Source organism: Gobio gobio, assembly GCF_949357685.1.
Source record: "Gobio gobio genome assembly, chromosome: 14".
Taxonomy (NCBI): domain Eukaryota; kingdom Metazoa; phylum Chordata; class Actinopteri; order Cypriniformes; family Gobionidae; genus Gobio; species Gobio gobio.
The window spans coordinates 29,563,291-29,586,903 of NC_137107.1; the positions used below are offsets into that span (position 1 = coordinate 29,563,291).

The window sequence follows — 23,613 nt, forward strand, 5'->3', positions numbered from 1 at the left end:
GACATTTTCTTGATCATTGAGCAGCTTTTTAATGGACTTAATAACTCATGAATGTCAGGGTAATTTCTGGCTAAAGCACTAATATTTCTTTTACAAGAATATTAATACAAACAAAAAGGACAATTATTTCAAACTTTGATTTATTATCCAGCAACATTGAAAAAATTGACAGACAATGACAAAAAGTTCTGTAACGTGAATTTGCAAAGAGATATTGTCAAGTAACGGTAAGGACATCCAGCATGTAGAGTTAAGTGGATAGTCAGCACATAAATGTTGTTCATGAAGAAGCAGAAATCTACTTCCATGTCAATGTCTCTGAAGGGCCTTTCAGTGACAAACAAGATACATTTCCTCCTTTATAGCATCATATGTGATTCACTGGTGAAAATTAAGTGCTTAAAGGAATAGTTCAGCCAAAAATGAAAATTGTCATTATTTCTTCACTCTTCTGTTGCTATTTTTTCTCTTCTTTAGAGAGAGAATGTGTGTGTTTAGGAACAACGTGAAGGTGAGTAGTTAACAATATTAATTTACAGGTGAACTATTCCTTTAAAAGTCCATGAAACAATAATACCAAAAAAATCATTTCTTCTGGAAAAATCCCATAATGGATGGCTGTTTTGTAAGTTTGTTAGCGGCAGAGGTCTTCTTCTGAATCTTTTCTTTTTTCTCTTCCTGCCTTTTTCCAAATGACTGCTTGAGTGAGCTCGAGTCCTTGGCTTGAGCGTTGGGTTCAGGCTCCTCTTCACTCTCAGAGTAGGACTCGCTCACATAACCCTTCTCAGTCACTAGAAAAAAAGATACATTGGTTATGTATTGTCTGAGAGACACTGTCAAGAAGCATGTGTTGATCTATATCTATATCTACATTTTGGCCAAAAGAAAGTTTCCTAGGAGGTATTATTAACTGGCTAAACCTTCATCTGGTCAACCATGTATGTAACAGCAAATAAATAAATAATTTATTTAATAAAAAAAAAGGTCCCACCAAAAATATCCACTACAAAGAGTTATTGTGCTGAACAAAAAACTGTCATTAAGGAATGTGTAATATTAGACACTGTGCCAAGTACAAAAATAATACCAGTGGCTCGAAGTTATAGGAATCAAACGCAAACATTCATGCTTTTGGTCTACAAAAAGATTTCCTTTGCTTGCCAAAAGTCAAAAGTAATATGGAATGTACAGTTTCAGGACAAACAGTTTGCCAGCACTGTATTTCTGTCATAATTAGTGATTTACTCAATGATTCAAGAGATTCTGTCAGTAGTACACATAAAATACCACACAAAATATACTTTTAAAATACTGTATTTTCCGGACTATAAGTCGCAGGACCAGCCAAACTATGAAAAAAAGTGTGACTTATAGTTCGGAAAATACGGTACTATGCATTGTAATATTTACTGCTTGGCCATGTGTACTTCTATTGCAAATCCTTTATTGTAACTAAATGAAAAAAAATCATGAGGGATGAGTAGAATTTATTAATGTGGTAACTGACAATATGTCACAAATGCTGTCAATTCAGCATAATTTGTATTGAACCCATAACAATTATTACATTTTTAAAACCATTGTCCTTTATATTACAGATTTGATGGTCCATTTACAGTACTGTGCAAAAGTCTTAGGCACGTTATTTTCACAAACACAAAATGGTTTTGAGCCAGTTATTTATCTGTTTTGCTGTAGTGTGTCAGTAGGAAATATCAGTTTACATTTGCAAACATTCATAATCCAGTGAGATTATTGTATGCACAAGGAGTCTGACAACAGCCAGTATGCTCCACATGGAGATCTGATCTCACAATCATTACGTCTGTGATTATATGAAGAAACAGAAAAAAACTGAGACTAAATACAGAAGAACTGAGTCAACGTTTCCAAGACACTTGATGAAACCTAACTGCAAAGCTACCTAAAAAACTATGTGCAAGTGTACCTGGACAAAAGCTGTTTTAAACACAAAGGGTAGTCACATTTGATTTAGTTAATAGTACTGTACTGTAGTTTACGTGTTTCTTCAAATAAAATCACAAACAGTTGCGTTTTTTCCTGTTTAGCTGACATGTGTTGGAAGCGGTGGGATGTTTTTATTTTAACAGCGCGAAGAACCCCAGCACCTGAGAGCAGATGTGAGTGTAATCTTTACATTAGGATGTTCACTTCAATTTTCCACCCTCACCCATAACCTACGCTCGTTAACCAATTATTAACCATTAACCGACAAGATTGTTAAATTAGAATTAAAGCTACAATATGCAATTTTTCATTGCTAGAGATCACTTATTTAAAACAAAGGCTTAGCTTGATGACGCCTTGATTTCGCAGAGTTTTTATTATGCCACAGACGAACGCTTCCGCTCATGCATATGTGGGGTAATGCAGCGCTGTTTTATCATATTAGATACATTTGATTGTGTTGAAAGTTATGCTACTCTGCCGCTGGGTGGCAGATGACACTACTACGCTAGCTACTAGGACACTGCCGTAAACTAGATCGATATTAGGCATGGTAAAACATGGTACTCGCGGTAAATAAAATAAAAAAAGATTAACTAGCCTTTAGTCTTAAAAGAAGACTAACTGTGAGCTATCTAACAATGATTCGTTTTCTGTTGATGAATGTATCCAAACAGTTGCTCACCTGTAACGTCTGAGACAAATCAGACACAATTTTTAGTTATATTTAACAAATAATCTTTAAAACTCGCTCTAAGTGCTCCACCCTTAGTGGGTATTGATCCCCTGGCAATGAATACTTGGCAACAACCGTTGCTGCGCACTGCTGCACATGAGTGAGAAGTGCGTCACTTGTGCCTTTGATGTAACATCACAAATCAAGCATCATCACATTACGTTAAGCCTAGATTTGGTGGTTGTAGTAGTAGCGTCGGTTCGGTTGTCCGTGAATTAACAAGCAGCATTATAAAATGTCAGGTAAATGGGGAAAATATGGAAAGAAGTTTCGCAAAGAATGGGAGACAGAGAAAGGATATAAGGAATGGATTTTAAGTGTTCCAAATGATGATAAAAAAGCATTCTGCAAATGTGAAATCAGAGCTCACCACGGTGATCTGTTAACTCATGCTGCAACTGAAAAGCATAAAGGAAAATGCGGCTCCTTTCTCAAATGCCAGAACATTATTTGACACAGGCAGTTCCTTTCTAAGAAGTAATGTTGCTGTGAAAGAGGCAGAGTTGAAGCTGGCTGCCCACGTTGCTTGTCACTCAAGTACTTCAACTTTGAATTTAGGAAGTGTTATGGAGATTATTTGGGATTAGTTTACATCAAACGAAATGCACAGCACTAATTAATTCAGTGATTGGACCAACATAGTAGCTGGTGATTCACTGACCATAGCAAATGCGTTGTTCAAATTCCTGGATGACAACAAATTATCCATAGTGAATTGCATCGGTCTTGCAACTGATGGCTGTAACACAATGTGTGGGCAACATAACTCAGTGCTACAGAAATTCCGTGACCGCAATCCTCATATTGTCTACATAAAGTGTGTGCGCCATTCTCTTCAGCTCTGTGCATCAAAAGCTGTCAGTGTCCTCCCCAGAAATGTGGAGTACATGGTTTCTCAGACCTACAGTTGGTTTTCGAATGCCACCCAGCATCTCCTAAAGTATTCTGAACTGTACAAAACCATAAATGTAGGTGAAAGCCCACTGAAGATTCTGCAACTGTCTGACACTAGGTGGCTCGCTATTAGTGAGTGCATCAACCGCATCCTTTCACAGTATGTGGAGCTTAAGTTGCATTTTCAGTTGACAAAAGACAGTGAGAGGAGCTATGCTGCGGAACTGCTGTACCAAATGTACAGTGACAATATTAACCTGATATATCTGAAATTCCTCCAACCAATTGTGTCAGAGTTAAACAGACTTTTCAAGATCTTTCACCTTGACAAACCCGATCCTGCAAAACTTCTAACATTTTACCGGTCCCTGCTTGAGCGCCGAAGACATTCCAGAGCTGGCAAGACATCATGGAGTTTAACCTTTCTGATGAGAATCTTTTGCCACTTGATGCTGTAGACTTTGGGGTGCAGTTCCGTCTTGCTTTGTTTGAAGCCACTGGATTAAGTGACCTTGCTGAACAGGACATGAAACACAGGTTCAGGGACTACATGCTAGAGTTATCTAAGGAAATTAGGGAGAGACTTCCAGATAACATTAAACAGTTAGAGGCTCTCAAATTCCTGTCACGGAGTCATGCTCTGTCGTTAAGTAAGCCAAGGATTGATGATCTTCCCTTTTTCCACCTCTTCAAGGGAGATGTAGGAAAAGCAGAGCAACAGTGGAGAGTAATTCACACTCTGGAATGGAACAATGCAGAAGATGGCAAAACAGAGGACTTCTGGGTAGAAGTTTCTGCATACACAATTACTGCCGGTGATAGAAACTTTGAAGATCTTGGCAATTCTTGCTTTACCATTCAGCAATGCATCTGTTGAGCGTTCATTTTCTCAAATGTCACTGATAAAGAACAAGCTACGAAACAGGCTAGAGCAGAATTATTTGCTAAATATAATGAGGATTCGAGCTTACATGCAAAGAAGAAACATATGCTGCCATGAATTTAAACCATCACCACGGATGCTTTCTCTCTTTACTGCTGAAATCTATTCAGCACCACCTGAGAAGGGTGGGGAAGAGAGCACAAATGACTAAAAGAAAACAGCCCTGAGATTGTATATAGTTCTGTTCAATGCTGTAATTAAAATGAGGCTGCACAGTTAGGCCATCTAAGAAAAAAACGCTCTGAAGAGTTCTGAAAAAAGAGAAGACAAACAAAAACAAAGGGACAAGTGTTCACGTTCACAGTAAGTACAAGTAAGTACTTTTGACTAGGGTCAGAAAATATCAGAGAGAGCATGTTCTTGTTTGACCTTTATTGTATGAGATTGTGTAAAAAAAACAAACAGTGTGTGATATTAAGAATTTGGGTAAGACAAAAGGCCAAAACTTTAAACACACACATACATACATACACATTATTTATATATATATATATATATATATATATATAGAGAGTGCAGAATTATTAGGCACGTAGATTTTCTGATCATATTTTTTTTCCAGGCACATTTGACCAATTCCAAACCACAGTTATCCTAATAACTACTATTGATTTAGTATTTAATAATGTATAAGTGATATATAATTGTTCATGAAGGCTGGAAATGAAAATCACCTTATATTCAGGTGTGCAGAATTATTAGGCATGTTTTCTTTTACAGATAAATTGAGCCAAAAAAGAGATTTAACTCAGACTGAAAAGTCAAAAAGTATTAAATGCCCATGAGAAGGATGCAATACTAATTTTTAGTCCATCTCTGCAAAACGGACTTCAGGATGGACTAAAATGAACTCCCAAAACGTACTGCCAGATTCTGGAAGATGAATTCTTCAAACAGTGGTACTAGAGGATGTGGTGCTGGTCCTTCAAGAGTCACTCTCAACCTATCTGTCCATAAAGCCTATAAAAAAACCTTCTTCATGTATTTTACAACACTTCAGCTTGTGATTCTTATCTAGTGGGGGTCATTTTTTAGGATTCTTTACCTAACTGAAGTCTCTGAGATCCTGACACCTTGCACTTCTGGAGACTCCAGGTAGGTTGCAGCTCTGGAAAATGGTGGCGCTGGAGACTAAAGGTTTCCTGATGGTTTCACCCTTAATTCTTCACCTTAATTCTTAATTCTTTTGCGGTTAATAGGTGTCTTTTCTCCGCCACATGTTTTTGTCTGACCCTGCTGACCCAACGAGCATTTCACTGTCCAATGGTCATGCCTTAACTGCAATGTCTAGTATTGCATTAGTATTGCATCCTACTCATGGGCATTTAATAATTTTTGACTTTTCAGTCTGAGTTAAATCTCTTTTTTGGCTCAATTTATCTGTAAAAGAAAACATGCCTAATAATTCTGCACACCTGAATATAAGGTGTTTTTCCATTTCCAGCCTTCATGAACAATTATATATCACTTATACATTATTAAATACTAAATCAATAGTAGTTATTAGGATTACTGTGGTTTGGAATTGGTCAAATGTGCCTGGAAAAAAAATATGATCAGAAAATCAACGTGCTTAATAATTCTGCACTCCCTGTATATATATATATATATTAGTGCTGTCAAACGATTAAAATATTTAATCGCGATTAATTGCATTAATGTCATAGTTAACTCACAATTAATCGCACATTTTTATTTATTCTAAATGTCCCTTGATTTCTTTTTGTCCCATTATTTTTTCTTATTTTAATGCTCTTATCAACATAGAAAAGTGGATCGGCTTGCTTTGTTCAAATGTTTGTTTTATTGAAAACAACATTGGCATACTTTAGTGTTCGATTTCACACCAACATTCTCACTTGGAGCAAATAATCGCTCACACAATGTAACACTGCCCATCAATAAAAGGGTGAAACAAATACTTTGTTGCACAAACAGCCCCTTCAACAGCCCTTTCTAAGGGATCAAAACAGGGTGATACAAAATAAAATTACAAAGTGCACATGCAAGGTAAACTAGGACTCCGCCTATAGTGCAGTTAAACCAGGGGTCGCCAACTAGCGGACTCCGGTCCGAATCCGGACCGCGAAGCCTTTTGACGTAATGAAACAGTTAACGTTGCAATGCTCAGTTACTACGTTCAGACCCAGACGCGCGGTCAAGCATGCAGTGAAGAAGAGACTGATGGTGCCTTCACACCGGACGCGAATGACGCGACATGCACGCCGCTTAATCCGCACCGCAGAATGTCTATTTGCGTCTTTGCATTGACTTAAATCACTCGCGCAAAACGCTTCATTCGCGTCTGGTGTGAACGCACCATCAGAGCAGAAAGCAGCGCTCAAGACAAGCACTTTTAGTTGAAGACCCCTGAGTTAAACCATGGCTTAATACGTTTCTCATTTCGGCGTCTCACGCTTGCCATCCACGTCTACTCTAATGGCCCAAACGAGTGCGGGCAGCCGCAGCGTGCCTGATGTTTTGTTTCCGGTCTAGCTACATCCGGAGTGGTGTTGTAGTTTTTCTAACGTTACTAGTTGTTGCAACAGCATGTGAAAAAACTACAAAGTTTGTTAGAACAAAAAGAACGTTAATCTCGCGATAAAAAAATTGACGCCGTTAAAATAGGTTTGCGTTAACGTCGTTAATAACGCGTTTAACTGACAGCACTAAAATATATATATATATATATACATATATACATATATACATACATACATATATATACACACACACACACTCACCTAAAGAATTATTAGGAACACCATTCTAATACTGTGTTTGACCCCCTTTCGCCTTCAGAACTGCCTTAATTCTACGTGGCATTGATTCAACAAGGTGCTGAAAGCATTCTTTAGAAATGTTGGCCCATATTGATAAGATGGCATCTTGCAGTTGATGGAGATTTGTGGGATGCACATCCAGGGCACGAAGCTCCCGTTCCACCACATCCCAAATATGCTCTATTGGGTTGAGATCTGGTGACTGTGGGGGCCATTTTAGTACAGTTAACTCATTGTCATGTTCAAGAAAACAATTTGAAATGATTCGAGCTTTGTGACATTATCCTGCTGGAAGTAGCCATCAGAGGATAGGTACATGGTGGTCATAAAGGGATGGACATGGTCAGAAACAATGCTCAGGTAGGCCGTGGCATTTAAACGATGCCCAATTGGCACTAAGGGGCCTAAAGTGTGCCAAGAAAACATCCCCCACACCATTACACCACCACCACCAGCCTGCACAGTGGTAACAAGGCATGATGGATCCATGTTCTCATTCTGTTTATGCCAAATTCTGATTCTACCATCTGAATGTCTAAACAGAAATCGAGACTCATCAGACCAGGCAACGTTTTTCCAGTCTTCAACTGTCCAATTTTGATGAGCTCGTGCAAATTGTAGCCTCTTTTTCCTATTTGTAGTGGAGATGAGTGGTACCCGGTGGGGTCTTCTGCTGTTGTAGCCCATCCGCCTCAAGGTTGTGTGTGTTGTGGCTTCACAAATGCTTTGCTGCATACCTTGGTTGTAACGAGTGGTTATTCCAGTCAAAGTTGCTCTTCTATCAGCTTGAATCAGTCGGCCAATTCTCCTCTGACCTCTAGCATCAACAAGGCATTTTTGCCTACAGGACTGCCGCATACTGGATGTTTTCCCTTTTCACACCATTCTTTGTAAATCCTAGAAATGGGTTGTGCGTGAAAATCCCAGTAACTGAGCAGATTGTGAAATACTCAGACTGGCCCGTCTGGCACCAACAACCATGCCACGCTCAAAATTGCTTAAATCACCTTTCTTTCCCATTCTGACATTCAGTTTAGAGTTCAGGGGATTGTCTTGACCAGGACCACACCCCTAAATGCATTGAAGCAACTGCCATGTGATTGGTTGATTAGATAATTGCATTAATGCGAAATTTAACAGGTGTTCCTAATAATCCTTTGGGTGAGTATATATATGTGTATATATATATATTAGTTTATTTTAGGCCTTTTGTGGGAACCCAGTCGTTGTTTAATCTGATTGGACACTGGAAAATTGGGCTAGTTTTCATTCCATTTGGGCAGATTTTGAGTTGTCATTGGGCTGGAAATATTTCTGGGACCTGGCAAGCCCGCCGTCCAGGCTGGCAGTCCTACACACACCGAGCCATGTGCAGCTTCTTCGACCATAACAGAGTCTCTGCAAGTTCACTGTTGCTTCTTCTCTCAAAACAGAAGGAATCGATTGCAACTGCAACACCATCAGACCAAACTATCAAGACTTTCTCCTGCGACTGTATATCCAGACGCTCTTCAACAGCTCAGGCAAATGCAAGTAATGTACGATAAACAAAACCGCTGTTTAGTAGGGATGAAACGGTATGGAAATTTAACATCACGATTATAGTGACCCAAATTATCACAGTTATCAATATTATCACAGTTTTGTTCGAATGAGATGAAAGTGTTCAAAAAGAACAGATGCACACACTTAAAACATTTCAACAAGTTTTATATTTTTTAAATCAACAAACAACAAATAACTAAAGCAGCTCTATGCACTTTTTTTAAGCTAGATTCTGTGGGATTTCCTTCCTTATAATGGCCGTCGTCAATAGCAAAGCATAATGCATAAATAATAATAATTTGTCGTAAATATAATCTCTAATATTATCTCTGTAAATATATTCTCAAGCAATATTCTCATCAGTGTTCAGCAATGATGCATTTAAATCTAGCATATTTTGTGTAAGAGCCCAAACAGTATCCTAGTGAAATAATGCATATCCATATTTCCATATGATTTGACAGTTTATTTTATTAAATATCAAAATGTGTGCATCATACACCTAAATGATCACTTTACAGTCAGTTTTATGACTGTCATTCTCTTCAAATGCTAGTGAAGTTTGAAACGTGTATAACGTTACCAATGTTGTAACTTTAGAGACGGTCCCTAAATTCGCCAACTTTATGCCAGTCATATCAGAGGCGCTGTGGTTCTGCTGTGTTTTTTTAAACCATTTTCGCTGCTGAAATAGAACAAAAACAGTCAACCACTGTATGATGAATGAATCTCCTGCGTGCATCGCACGTTTATCTCTGCTTTGAGTGTAATGTTAGATTTCAGCGAGTGAGAGCGGCGCGCGCTCTGAACATAACTCTGGCTAATCTGAACGCCTCTGATTATGAGACATTGCATTCATAAACTCAATATAAACACGTGTGAGTGGTTATGATGCGCAACGCGATTATAACAGATGGCTTTTGAGAAGACTATAATAAGTTCAACCGCCAGAGTGGCTAGTGTCGTGTGCAGCCGAAATAACGTTAATTTACACCCGCAAATGGCGGTTGTTAATGTCAAGCCCTGATTATTATCCCTTAAATGTCACCCTAGTCTTGTCTGAACTTGTTCGTTCGCTTCACGTTATTATTTCCTAGACGTAGTTTTGGTATTGAGGTCAAATGCTGCCTTCACGTGCTCTCGGAATTATCGTAAATACGAGTTTCCTAGGTAAACATTGCACATGAACGCCCTCACATATTGAAACTTGAATGCAATGAGCTCGTAATCAAGAATTATCAAATTTCCGATAGCACGTGAAGGCAGCAAAAGTCCACTTGCCTTGCGTTCGTAGTTTTGAAGTGTTCCCCCTATAACAGCGACTTTCTTCTGGCATGTTCTGCAGACAGGGTGACCGTCTTCGATTAAGTTTCCCTCAGGACTTTTGTAAAAGCCAAAATATGACAACGCCTCAGATTTGGTCCTTTTAAAATCTGATAAATCTCCCGGCGCTGTCACTGCCTTCTGCCATTCCTTCTCATTCAGAAAACAGCGGTGCACTGCCCCAGACTGACGCTGACTGGACAAGATTTACCGCGAGTTGTCACAATCGTGATAATCACACGCGATTTTAATGATAATTAAATTTTATACGATATTACTAACCGTCACAAAATTTGATCGTGGTTTATCGTGAAACCGGTAATCATTTCATCCCTACTGTTTAGTTAGTTAAAGCTGTGAACCCCTATGTTCAAACAAAGGATCTTGCTGTCATAACTGATGGTTCTTCCAGGTTTTTTCCATGGCTTTTTCCATAGCTTCATTCCTGTTCTGATCCGGTTTTTCAGTCACTTTCACTTTCCATTCTACCCCATGTATGTGTGCTTGGGTGTATGTGTTTTAGTTAGATTAGTTATGTGTTTGTGATTTAGTTAATAAAACTTGTGCATAATATATATTTGGTTCTGACTCCCTATCTGCAAATAAATTGTAACTTAAATGATCGATTTTGTTACACGCTCCAAGCACTGTAAATGCTAAGGAAGAATTTGTTTTCTGTGGCAATGAAAAATACCCTTCTCTTAGTATTAATTAATAATCAATACTGAGTATTCAAAGAATTAATTTATTGATTGATTGTAATGTTAATGTAGCTACATCAAGTTAATCTTATTCACCGATTCAGATATTCATAATTAATCATAATGAACAGTTAATAATTATTAATATTTCCCCTTTGAGCTAACTCGCTACACACCGGTCTAATAAAACATAATATACTAAAGAGTCTTTGGTGCTTCCATGGTTTCTACAAAATAAAATGGAAATTGAGAGTAATGTCATGTCATTGATAGGCGATGCACGGACACAGTTCGCGTCCTGGTTAAAATTGCTTATTTCTCTGGATTTAAACATTTGAGATCAAATGTAAGTATAACAAAATGTATAACATTGTTCTTGTGGTTTTTGGATATTTTAATGTGCCTTGAAATAAAATAAGAATGGATAAGTGTCTGTGACCAATTAAAAATACCAACATTTGTTTTCCAGGGGTTTAGTTTTACATGCGCTAATAGCAGCATGAACAACAGCACATCACACACCGGCTGCAGCTTCTAAATGAATGGGCCATTACGTTAAATATTTTTCACTTAAATAATTACCAGATTAACAAATGAAAGTAAAAACTGTGACAACAAGTAGTATATTATGGTAAATTTTTGTTTATTTTTGTGACTCACTCCACAAACAAGTTCACGGAAAAGAAAACGGCATCCTGTTTGTTTTCTTTATTTTACAAAAGCACAATGTTCTGTTTTTATGCAAGTGTACATAAGTAATAGTAAACTCTTTCATTTTGAATGAACTCTTTTGTCTTACTCTTATCTGTATGACTATAAATTAGGGATTATTTTAAGTATTTCTGCGGTTATAAGGAACACACTGATCTCTCACGCGCGCAGACACACAACATATCAGTTCTAGAATTGCTAACTTGACATCACAGCCTGTTCATTATCAAAATAAAATAGAGTCAATCAAACATATAAAAAGTTACACTTCTCAATTTAAATAGTCCGTAGTAGAATCTGTGGCGTTCAGTGTGGGCACCTCCCCACTGTGATGTTAGGCCAAGCACATTTTTGCCCATGTGAAGGATATATGAAAAATACGGAAATATGGGGCGGAGAGTGAATTACAAAGCCTAGTTTTCATACTAAATAATAGTTTGGCATCCAAATACATTGAGAACATGGAAACATTTGGATTTGTGCCAAATGAGAGCGGTAGGCAACAATGCTTCTTCCGGTTCTTCAAAGCTTCAAACGGATTCAGTGTATTTTCGTTTTGTCATCTTAATTTGGTAATTATTTAAGTGAAAAATATTTAGTGTAGGCCTATTTATTTTATTCTTTTTATTTATATTTTGATCTTATCTGTATGTGGCTGTTTGCACGGTAAAATAAACCTGTGAAAAAAATAAACCCGTCTTTTTAACGGGTCACAGACACTTGTGAATCATAATTTTATTTAATGCCAATTCAATATTATAATTAGGGAGGCAACAATACAGTTAGTCCACGGTTCAATACATACCTCGGTTTTTAACCACGGTTTTCGGTTCGATTCTGATGGCTTGTCACATCAGTTTTTTTGCTATTTTATTTTTAAGTGACAGGAACAGCAAGAGGTTAAGAAGAATTTTTTTTATTATTATTATTGCAATACTCTTTCTTTATTTTACTCAGAAGAATTGAAAAACCTTACTTAAACTTAAAACTTTACTTAAAAATATATAAGTAAATTTAATATAATATATAAAGATTTACACTGGCAGCTCAGAGCAGTACAGCAGCATTTAAGTATGAAATTGAATAAATAAATGTAAAAATAAAACTACATCGACTTCACTAGAAAATATACATTGACTCTTATTAAAGCTACTTTATTAAAGTTTTTCAGTCAAGAGCAGTGAGTGGTTTTCTCTTTGTCTTTGTTGTTGTTTTAACATTAAAGGGAAAATTGTCATCGAGAAATGAATACAGGTTTAGAACAATATTAGAGTGAGTAGGCTAAATAATGACAATTTTAGAGGTGAACTGTCCCTTTAAGGACAGCGTGTTCACTAGGCTGCACTGCATCTAATATACAGATATGCACTGCATCTGTCAATGTGCATGCATCTAACATACAGACACACGCCGATTTTACTTTCACTTTAGACATAACCGACTGTGTTTATGTTAACCTTGTGTGTATTTGACAGTACTAGCGAAGTAAGACTACTTAGTCCAGTAATCGCGTGTTTGACAGACGTTTAGTGCGCACGCTCGGAAAAGCGCATGTTTAACCGGCAAGGCTGTAAAACGCATGCAAATAATGAACTTTCATGATTGTGAATAACTATAATGTTCCCTGAGTATAACTCCACCACTAACGTGTGATGTGAATGTCACGTTGTTCAGTATTGGGATGGAGGCAAATGATAGAATTTGTAGAAAAACAATTAATTAAATGCAAAACCGAAATGCAAAACCGCAATTCACAAGCGCGTATTGAACCGTGAATGCCGTACCGAACGGTTCAATATTATATTGAGTATTGTGGCATCCCTAATTATAATCTTATCAGTTAATTGTTAATAATGAGCAGCGGTTGTCGGTTGGGAAAATTAACCGAAATGAGCATCCCAGTGTATTTTTAATTTAATTTAATTTGAACTAAGAATAGGCAACATTATGCCAGGATGACTGTCCTTCCTTTGCCGAACCTGAAGTTTCTGCATTGGCTGCTGTCTGTAGATTCCTTCATGCACAACTCGTATTCTTTCGGATGTTTTTTCTTTTTAAAGAAAAAAGGCTATTGTTTAGGGTCCTTGCCACCACGAGACAAATCGGTATTGCAAATTGAACATATAGCTCGACTTGAATCGCCTTCTTTTGACTTAAAGGGTTAGTTCACCCAAAAATGAAAATTCTGTCATTAATTACTTACCCTCATGTCGTTCGACATTCGTTCGACCGTCTTTCAGCGGTTTGGATCGCCAAAGTCACGTGATTTCAGCAGTTTGACGGTTTGATACGCGATCCGAATCATGATTCGACTCACTGACTCATAACGCTTCGAAGCTTCATGATGCAGTGTTTTGAAATCGGTCATCACTATACAAGTCGTTATTTAGGTTTTTTTTGCGCACAAAAACTATTCACGTCGCTTCCTAAAGTTATTGTAGAACCACTGTAGTGAGATGGACTTTGTAACGACGTCTTTAGTTCCTTTTATGGGTCTTGAGAGTGTAAAGAACATTGTGCCAATGGAGGCCTTTCTGAGCCATCGGATTTCAACTAAAATATCTTCATTTGTGTTCCGAAGATGAACAAAGGTCTTACGGGTGTCTAACGACATGAGGGTAAGTAATTAATGACAGAATTTTCATTTTTGGGTGAACTAACCCTTTAAAGTACTTCCACGTTTTCTGTTCATGAGTTCCATTTTCACTTTCTCACAGCCGACTGGATTCGAACGGTCCACCTAGCAAACACCTTCCCGTAATCATCATTACGTTCGACCACGCATAGTGCAAGCCTAGGGTTCGGTGGAAAAAAATTCTGAGGTTTGGCAGCAACCGAAACCTGTCAAAAAAGCCCAATATTCGGCTGAATCCAAACCCGAATCCTGGAATTGGTGCACCCCTACTTTAAACCCTTGATTTCAAACTGTTGCACTACATCCAGCACAACCAGTTTACTGAGTGCACTGTTGGTTACAGTGTTCACTTTATTCTTCCTTCATGTTTTTAACCATTTCTTTATTTGTGAAAAATTCTATAATAGGATAACAGAATCAGAATTATCATATATATCAGTCATCGGACACAATGCTCTCTAAGATATCGGCATCTGCCATCAAAAAATCCACACAGGTCAACCACAACTCAAGACAATGGATAAATGTCAACTGAAATTATACTTACCAAAGGAACCGTCTTCATCAACAAATGTGTGAGACTTCAAAACACGCCTCCTTTTCCTCCTCTTCACCTCTGAGCTCTTCTGAACATTAAATGGCAATATTACTTTATGTGAATTACATGTGACCTGTATATCAATATGGGTTAGTCACAAGGGAATAGTGCACATTGGGTTTTTAAATGAATGAGAGTGAGTTTGTGGCAGGACTACCTATAGAAATGTGTTGTTACCAAAAACAAGTGTAGGTGATGCTTACTTCTTTGTGTGAAACAGTCTCTCTCTTCACTTGTTTTTTGGGGCTGGGAGGTTGTATGTTTGGCACCGGTGGAGAATCTGGAACAACTGGAAGATGAAGAGACATTACACATACATACATATACATATACATATACATAATATACACATACACATATACAGGTGCTGGTCATATAATTAGAATATCATCAAAAAGTTGATCTATTTCACTAATTCCATTCAAAAAGTGAAACTTGTATATTATATTAATTCATTACACACAGACTAATATATTTCAAATGTTTCTTTTAATTTTGATGATTATAACTGACAACTAAGGAAATCTATATATATATAGATATAGAGAGATAGCGCGAGAGAGAGAGAGAGAGAGAGAGAGAGAGAGAGAGAGGAAAAAGAGAGAAGAAACACAATGAATGTTATCAATTAGCTTTTGTTTGTCAGAGAAAATTTTTGATATTTTATTCAGTGCTCTGCCCAGAGGGGGAACCTATTTCTTTGTTTTTCTTCATTTTGGGTCACAGACCGCCTCATCTGGATTGATTCAAATCTACCAAGCATGACGTGAGCCTTTTTTTTCTTGTTTTCCCCCTATCTCTTTCCTACCTTCATCATCACTGCTGTCTGGCTGGGGCTTCTTTATACGCCGCCTTTTCTTCTGCTGGCTTTCCATTTTCTCATCATCACTGTCCACAACCTCAGAACGCTTTGATTTACTTGGAGAAAACAAACATATTTTAGCTCACATTTTTGAGGGCAAATATAACCTCATAAAATACAGACTCTGTAAGGAAATTTTTATGAAATGTTCAAAATAACAGCCATGAATACACTGTATATGTATTGTGTGTGTATACACACTACACACACACACACACACAGCTGTGGAATTTTTTTTTTGTTTCTTTGGATTTACTATTTATATATTTATAATGAGTAAAATGTACACTTGTTTTATTCTATAAACTGCTAACGTTTTTTTGTTTTGTCATTTAAAGCATTTCTTTACAGAAAATGACAACTGGACAACATACCAAAAAAAATTTATGTTTTGAGACCACGATTAATATTACAGACAACAAGTTAATATTAATTTTGAACCAACCCAATACTAATATTTTAACTTCAAGAAGAGTTCTAAAAAGGATTTGGTTGAATTACCCTGATTTACCAATCATAGCTTTCATGTGGCATGCTCTCTACCAGCATTTCACATAGCTGTTGTGTGACTTTATGCCATATTTGATGGCTTGTAACCTTCCATCTTCCTCTTGATCACATTCCAGAGGTTTTCAGTGGGGGGAGATTGGGCTGGCTATGGCAGGGTCAAATCATGCTATGACATAACCTTTCTCTGTACTAGGGCTGTCACTTTACGTTCGAAAATCGATTGCACAATCGATCGGACCAACCAACACAAGTTTCGAAAACGAAAATAGGGAATCGATTTTAACCAAACATGTACACTATTATTTTTGAACGAATTAAACAAATAAAAAAGTTATTAACAGGTATTATTAATATGTTGAAATATGTTTTTAAAACTTGCATGTGTTCATATTGTGACAATGCTGTGTGCGTAGAAAAGAATGAGCGCTATTTCCTCCAGAAGGGAGAGCAGCTTTCTCATTCCTCTCAGCGCCGTTTGCTCAACCTGAAATGCCCTTAGAGGCTACGAAAGAGTGAATGACGTCGAAAGCGACCTCTTACAGGAGATGTTGATTTATGAAAAGGAACCACCTTTGCCAGCTGACAGCGACCCGCTTTTGTGGTGGAAGATTGGCAGTTCGAAATACCCCCACCTTGCGCAGCTGGCAATGAAGTACCTGAGTGTCCCTGGAACATCAGTGCGGTCGGAGCGCGTCTTCTCAACAGCTGGACATATAGTGAATAAAAAACGCTCTGCTCTGGACCCCGAAAATGTTGATAGACTTGTTTTCCTGTCCAATAATTTGTAATAGAGCCTTATTTGCACGTTTCATCAGTAACGCCCGCATAGCTTAAGTGTCGGTTACGGTCAATTAAAAAAACACATGGCCTGTTCGCAAGCTAAGTTCATTCAAAGTTTCATTTTGAACGGTTGAATAATTACGTTAAGTTATTATCCACACATTCAGTGTAGGCTAGTAAATTTTTAAGCTTTATTTTCAACCTCTTTTCATGGGCTACAATTTTTTTTTTTTTGTGGAATTTATAATCGTAAACACAGCCATGTTAAAGCCTGTAGCTAATGTTTTTCTTTGACGTTATGGCAGTCCACTCTGCTTAATGTTTTTTTTTCCCAGAATGTTGCACTCCTGTTTGTCATTGTGCACAAAATAAATCCTCAGAAATATTGCTGACTTGTGCGTCTCAAGCGCCCTCTTTACTTTCATCCTAATGCCCGTTAGTTGTCCGTGGATTGGCGTAGGCTATATTTAGCGTTGAAAATGAAAACGTCATTTAAAATCGATTTTAGAATCGATTCAATGAACACTTGTGTCTCAAAAATCGAACAGGATTTTTTTTCAAAAGTGACAGCCCTACTCTGTACTATACGTCTTTCTGTTTGAAATGGTCTCAATTACAGTAGGCCTATAGATAACAGTTGTGATATTTGTGTCGTTAACCCTCTCGAGTCGGTTGTCACGCCGGTGTGATTGGCTTGCTTTTTTTCTTATCAGTGCCAAAGAGACTCAAATAACTCTACGTTTTTTATCATTCAGGCAAGTGTTATACATCATTATATTCTGTTAAGTTTCTATTTTTTTGTGTGTACAGTCACAAAAACAAATTGTTGTGCTTTTTGCAAAATAAGGGAAACAAACATGATTTGCGATCTTCAGCCTCTCTCTCAATGATGTCTAATCTGATTCTCTTCAGAAAATGACCTGTAGCTTAGTTAATACTTGACACAGAAACATGAGACATATGTCTAAAGAAACGTTGAAATGTCAGGTTTTAAATCATGTAAATCAAAACGAAAACAAATATTCTGTGTTTATGTAATCTGTGTGAAAAATGGGAGATATCAGTCAACTCATTACCGACTCATTATCGCTAATGCGGCCACGCCCACAGACTGCGCTCATTCAGATTCAAATACAGGCGATCCATGCATCGACGCCCACACACACATCAACTCATGCAACACAACTAGTGAAGCTATGGTTCAGATACATCGCTTTGAGTAATAATCCTGGAATAATTATCCTCATGGAAAGCTGATTGAGAGTTCATTGTAAGGTAGGCTAAGTTTAAAAGACTCAGTTAGCATCTGTGAATATTAAACGCAAAAAGACTGTTTAAATATAAATCCTGATGCAACATGATGCAAGACTGTTTAGACAAGATTTATTTAGCCTGTTTTCGTTTTGTATAAATTGTATCTTCATTTTAATCAATGTTTTTAATATAGTTGCTTCTTATTTTATAAGAAGTCAATATAACAGACAATAGCCTAAGCGCTGCATTGCACGTGTCTCATAAATTAACTTAAGATGAAAATTATATTTGAGTATTAATTGCCTTTTTTACAGTGAATTTTGTTTTGTATAAATTGTATCTTAATATTAATCAATGTTTTTAAAACGAATTTTGCTTTATATTGATGTTTAAATATTATACCCTATGTTGTTGTTTTTTTGTTTGTTTTTTAGAAAGTTAATTGCTTTCTTTAAACGGAATTTCGCTTTGTATAAATTGTATCTTAATTTTAATCAATGTTTTTAATATAATATAACAGACTGTATAATAAATATATTAGTATATTTGATACCAATATAGCAGACAATAGCCGTAGCGCTGGCTCATGCATTTCACGTGTTTCTGACTGAAGCTCGAAATGATATTTGAGTATTGTGTGTATTTGATCGTTTAGAAATGATTCAGAAAATGTTTGCCATTGAAATGACTGGGAAAAAGTGTCCCAATCAACCTAAAGTCACCAGATACTATTTGAAATCATAATTGCATTGCATTATGTTGTTTTAAATCCCAAATATTTTACTTATAACATTCATCATTACCAATTGTCACAATATTACAGGTTTTTTTTAGCTCTTCTTTCAAAAACATTTCTGATTGAAATCTTGTTTCTTTTTTGGCAGATAATTTAACTTGCTTTAAGTAAAAACTTTAAGTAAAAAACACTTAGATTTTTCCCACAGAAAACTTTTTTTTTTTTTACTGTACTTATCTAGTAAACCTAAAATCTAGTAGGCCTACCTAAAGCTCATTTATTATGCAAGTCTTTGTTTCTCAGGAATAATCGCATTATTATTCATGGTTCATTCACACCTACTCGCATAAGGCCTGAGTAAAGAAAAAGTGTTTTACAAAATGTAAATGAATATATTGTTTTATGTGAAAGAGTAGGCTCAGTTTAAAGCAAAAACTCTAAACAAAAACACCCAATGATCTAAGGGCTTGTGAACACATATCTAATGTGTGTTTTGAAGCCTTCATTTTAAATTTTTTTTTTTAGTTTTTTCAAAAATTATGCATAAACATTATTCTCTCAAAAATACAACCATGTACATACATGTTGCTCACATATTATGGTAGCCCAGTTTGTGCTGAATACAGTGTAATTACACTTTTGCCATTAATATGTTATAAGCAACTGAAAAATGCACAAATGTCAGAGCATATCAAAACTTCTAAAGGGCCCCAAAACAGCTCAGACTCCTAGGGGTTAAAGCAATATTTTGTGTCGTTAAAGCAATATTAAGAAATAAGTAGTAGGCTATAAATAAACGTGACATGCACATGAACTTTAATGACATCCCGTTCTTAATCCGTAGGGTTTAATATGGAGTTGACCCACCCTTTGCAGCTATAACAGCTTCAACTCTTCTGGGAAGGCTTTCCACAAGTATTAGGAGTGTGTTTATGGGAATTTTTAACCATTCTTTTAGAAGCGCATTTTTGAAGTCAGATCGACTTTAATTAATCCCAAAAGGTTTTCTATCAGGTTAAGGTCAGGACTCAGGTCCCGTCCAGACGAAGCCAGAGCTTTCCCTATCCAATCCCCCCCCCACCCCCCCCCCCCCCCCTCGTTTCAAGAAATATTGCGTATATACGAGAGCAATGAAAACGACTCAAAACGATGTAGTATATATAACAGGCCAGTGTGGCGCTGTAATTCTGCCACAGAAATAAACTAAAAACGGAGAAGAAGAGTGGTGGCTAGAAGGGGTACAGCAATGGTAGGAAGTGAGGCGAAATCTCACAATAAAATAACAATAAATAAATGTGCTACTTACCAGATGTGTTTTATCAACGTCTACACCCTAAACCTACCCTTACAATAATCCAAATACAGTAATTAAATGACGCAATATTGATGTGCGCATGCCCAGTGCCCGTAGTTGTATCCCTTTCTCTCCTTTCCCGCGCGGGACATGGTGTGATGACGTCACTGTTTCACAAAATATACAGATTGGCTGTACACAGGATTTATCCACTCTGGGACCCGGTTTAAAAAAAATATCGTTTTCATGCTCCCAAAATGCCGGATCCGCGTGGAGGAAACGCTGATGCGGTACAAAATTTGAACGTATACAGCTAAACGCGTCTCCGTGTGGACGGAGCCTCAGTCAAGTTCCTCCACACCAAACTCGCTCATCCAGGAAAGTCTGTAGCTATTGACTCTGCAGAAAGTTGGCGACTTCTGCGCACTGTGTGCTTCAGCATGCGCTGACCCCGCTCTGTGATTTTATGTGGCCTACCACTTCGAGGCTGAGTTGCTGTCGTTCCCAATTACTTCCACTTTGTTATAATTCCACTAACAGTTGACCGTAGAATATTTAGTAGTGAAGAAATTTCACGAATTGGCTTATTGCACAGGTGGGATCCTATCACGGTACAACGCTTGAATTCACTGAGCTCCTGAGCCCATTCTTTCACAAATGTTTGTAGAAGCAGTCTGCATGCCTAGGTGCTTGATTTTATACACCTGTGGCCATGGAAGTGATTGGAACACCTGAATTCAATGATTTGGAGGGGTGTCCCACTACTTTTGGCAATATAGTGTATAAATAGTAAATCCAGAGAAACTGCTAATTTTGCAGTTTTTTATATATATATATATATATATATATATATATATATATATATATATATATATATATATATATATATATATATATATATATATATATATATATATATATATTTTAGGGGGAAAAAAACTTGTAAACCTTACTTCCGAGTGTCTTTTGATTCACGTTTCAAAGCACTGGATGCCTTAGATTCTTCCTCTTTAAACTCAGATTTGGGAGATGGCTGTGACTGTTTCATACTTGCAGTACCCGATGCTGCCGAGTTGCCGTCGGTCTCCTCTTTGATGCTTTTGTTGGGTTTTTCATCTACCTTTTCTAAATTTTACAGGAAAATGTTTTGTTTACACCTGTATGTTATGCTTTGTTTAGATTTTTTGGACAGTTGAAGACAAAAAAAATACTCACTTTGGGCAGGCTTCCCAAAGAAGTTACTCATCGGGTTCGCTTTGGAGGCCGGTTTTGTTTTTGAGGTTTCAACCTACAACATATGAAACCATTATGAATTCCACACACAATCTTGTGTGTCATCAACCTTAAACTATAGAGTTCCACACTTACCAGGGAAGAATCCTCTTTCTGCTCTGTTTTCACTTCCTTGCTGGATTCTTGGCTCTTAGAAGCATTTTTGCTTGCAAACATTCCCATGATGCCCACTGGCTGCTTAGTACTAGGTTTGGAGGTAGCAGAAGTGTTTTCATTTAAGCAAGGTTTATTGATTTCCTTCTCCACAGGAGGGACTAAAGCAATCTCCTGAGCTCTTTGCAGCTCTGCAGATGATATGGGGACCGCCGCAGCACAATGTATAGCGCTATACCTAACAAAAGAGGAGAAATATTGGACGTGCCAGTACTTTAGCAGAGGGATCGCCTATGTGGTGCATGCACATGCTGCATTACAGGATATATAAGGATTGTTTACTTGCTGCAGTTCTTTAGGTTCTCCTTGACAGCATCGTAATCTGTACTGTAAAGTGGAGAACTATCCTTCAGCTCCGCTCTCTGCACACTGTAGACATGTACACTGATTGTCACATCCATCTTTGCTTTAACAGCTGTAAAAAAAAAAAGGAAAGAAAAAGACTTTCCTCAACTGAGGAATTTGAATTGAAAATTCACATGAAATATTATACTTACAGACTGAAATTTCACTTGGGTTACTTACTACCTATATAGATTTACATAATATTTAATGTTTTTAATTTTGCTCCCTATATATTTATACAAAAGAGAGAAATAAAATATTAATTATCAATAGATATATACATTTAAACCCCCCGAAAACATTACAATATACATATCATTTTTTAAAATTATATTAAAATGAGATAAGATATTAAAATTCACCCCCACCCAAACAATTAAAATATATGTAACATGAAATAAAATAAAATAAATCCAGATGAGATGTGTGAGATTAGTGTAGCCCAACATTTCTGAGCCAATAATTATTGAATTTATAAATTGTAAATTACAGATACAAATATGGCAATCTTACCCTCAAGCTTGTCCTCACGAACAACTGACACTTTATGGCACTAAAAGGAAAGGAAAATATTCAATGGCAGATCTTAAAATAAAGTTAATTAGGGAAACATTCATTTGACAACGGTGAAGCAATGATCAGATCTCAATCCTTACCGTACTACCATTTTCAACAAACTTGCCAGATACAAGGTAGGTGGCATGAAGGGGAGTCCCTGAACTTTCCCTGCGTTTCTGCTCCAGGTAATGATACAACATTCTGCAACAACAGATTACCAGGAACCAAATTTATGCTTGAATACATTAAGTGTCATCAATAGAAAAGGACAGGGCTTACTGTTTTGCTGTGTTCACGTGGACTCCAAGAGTTAAACTGAGCCATTTGTAGGTGACCTGCAACAAATACAAATACTGACTTGTACATAAAGTAGCTGATATGCTTTATTTTCATGCTACCTAAGTGCAACATAACTAGCAACAGGTTAATGGTTCTTTTAAAGTCGGATTTGATTAATAAACAGTCAATACTGGACCGATTTGTATGTGGTTGTTTCTAAAAAGAACCGACTCATAAGTGTCAGTCTTTCGGAAATCATACAGTCAAGTAAACAAGCATTCAACCACCACATGTAAGCATTTTGGTCTCTCAACCGAACCTGCACATTTGCAAATGACAAAACGATATCGTTGTGAAAGAAATGACTTACGATCTTATTTTGATCATTGACAAATTCGTCAATATTGTCTAAATACAGGTCATCCATATCCGGCATGACTGACTGCTAGTCCAACAAGTATACGCTTGTGATTGAAAGAGCTGCCAAACGCGGGAACTGCTGCTGAACCGTATTTACTTCCGGTCATGTGGGCTAGAGCGTCGAATAGCAGTCAGATCAGAGGTACTGTATGTAGTGTATACGCACTTTACAACAAAATGTGTGTATTCGCTTTGTATCATGCTTACGCCACCTATATTGTATCATACTATATATCAGTATATCATAATGTGTTAGTACGAGTACGTTTGCACCGATTTAATTTGCTTGCGT

General features: G+C 37.1%; 1 protein-coding gene across 1 annotated transcript; it reads right to left on the reverse strand.

The window, feature by feature from the left end:
- pold3 (polymerase (DNA-directed), delta 3, accessory subunit) lies at positions 1-23,430 on the reverse strand. Its single transcript, XM_079835863.1, has 12 exons — positions 23,272-23,430; positions 22,902-22,957; positions 22,721-22,823; positions 22,578-22,617; positions 22,002-22,134; positions 21,642-21,897; positions 21,489-21,561; positions 21,227-21,398; positions 15,646-15,755; positions 15,041-15,126; positions 14,787-14,865; positions 1-791 (listed from the first exon to the last, which is right to left on the reverse strand). Exons 1-12 carry the CDS (start codon positions 23,335-23,337, stop codon positions 586-588), a joined length of 1,380 nt encoding a protein of 459 aa, XP_079691989.1. The 5' UTR covers positions 23,338-23,430; the 3' UTR covers positions 1-585.
- Positions 23,431-23,613: the final 183 nt, after the last annotated feature.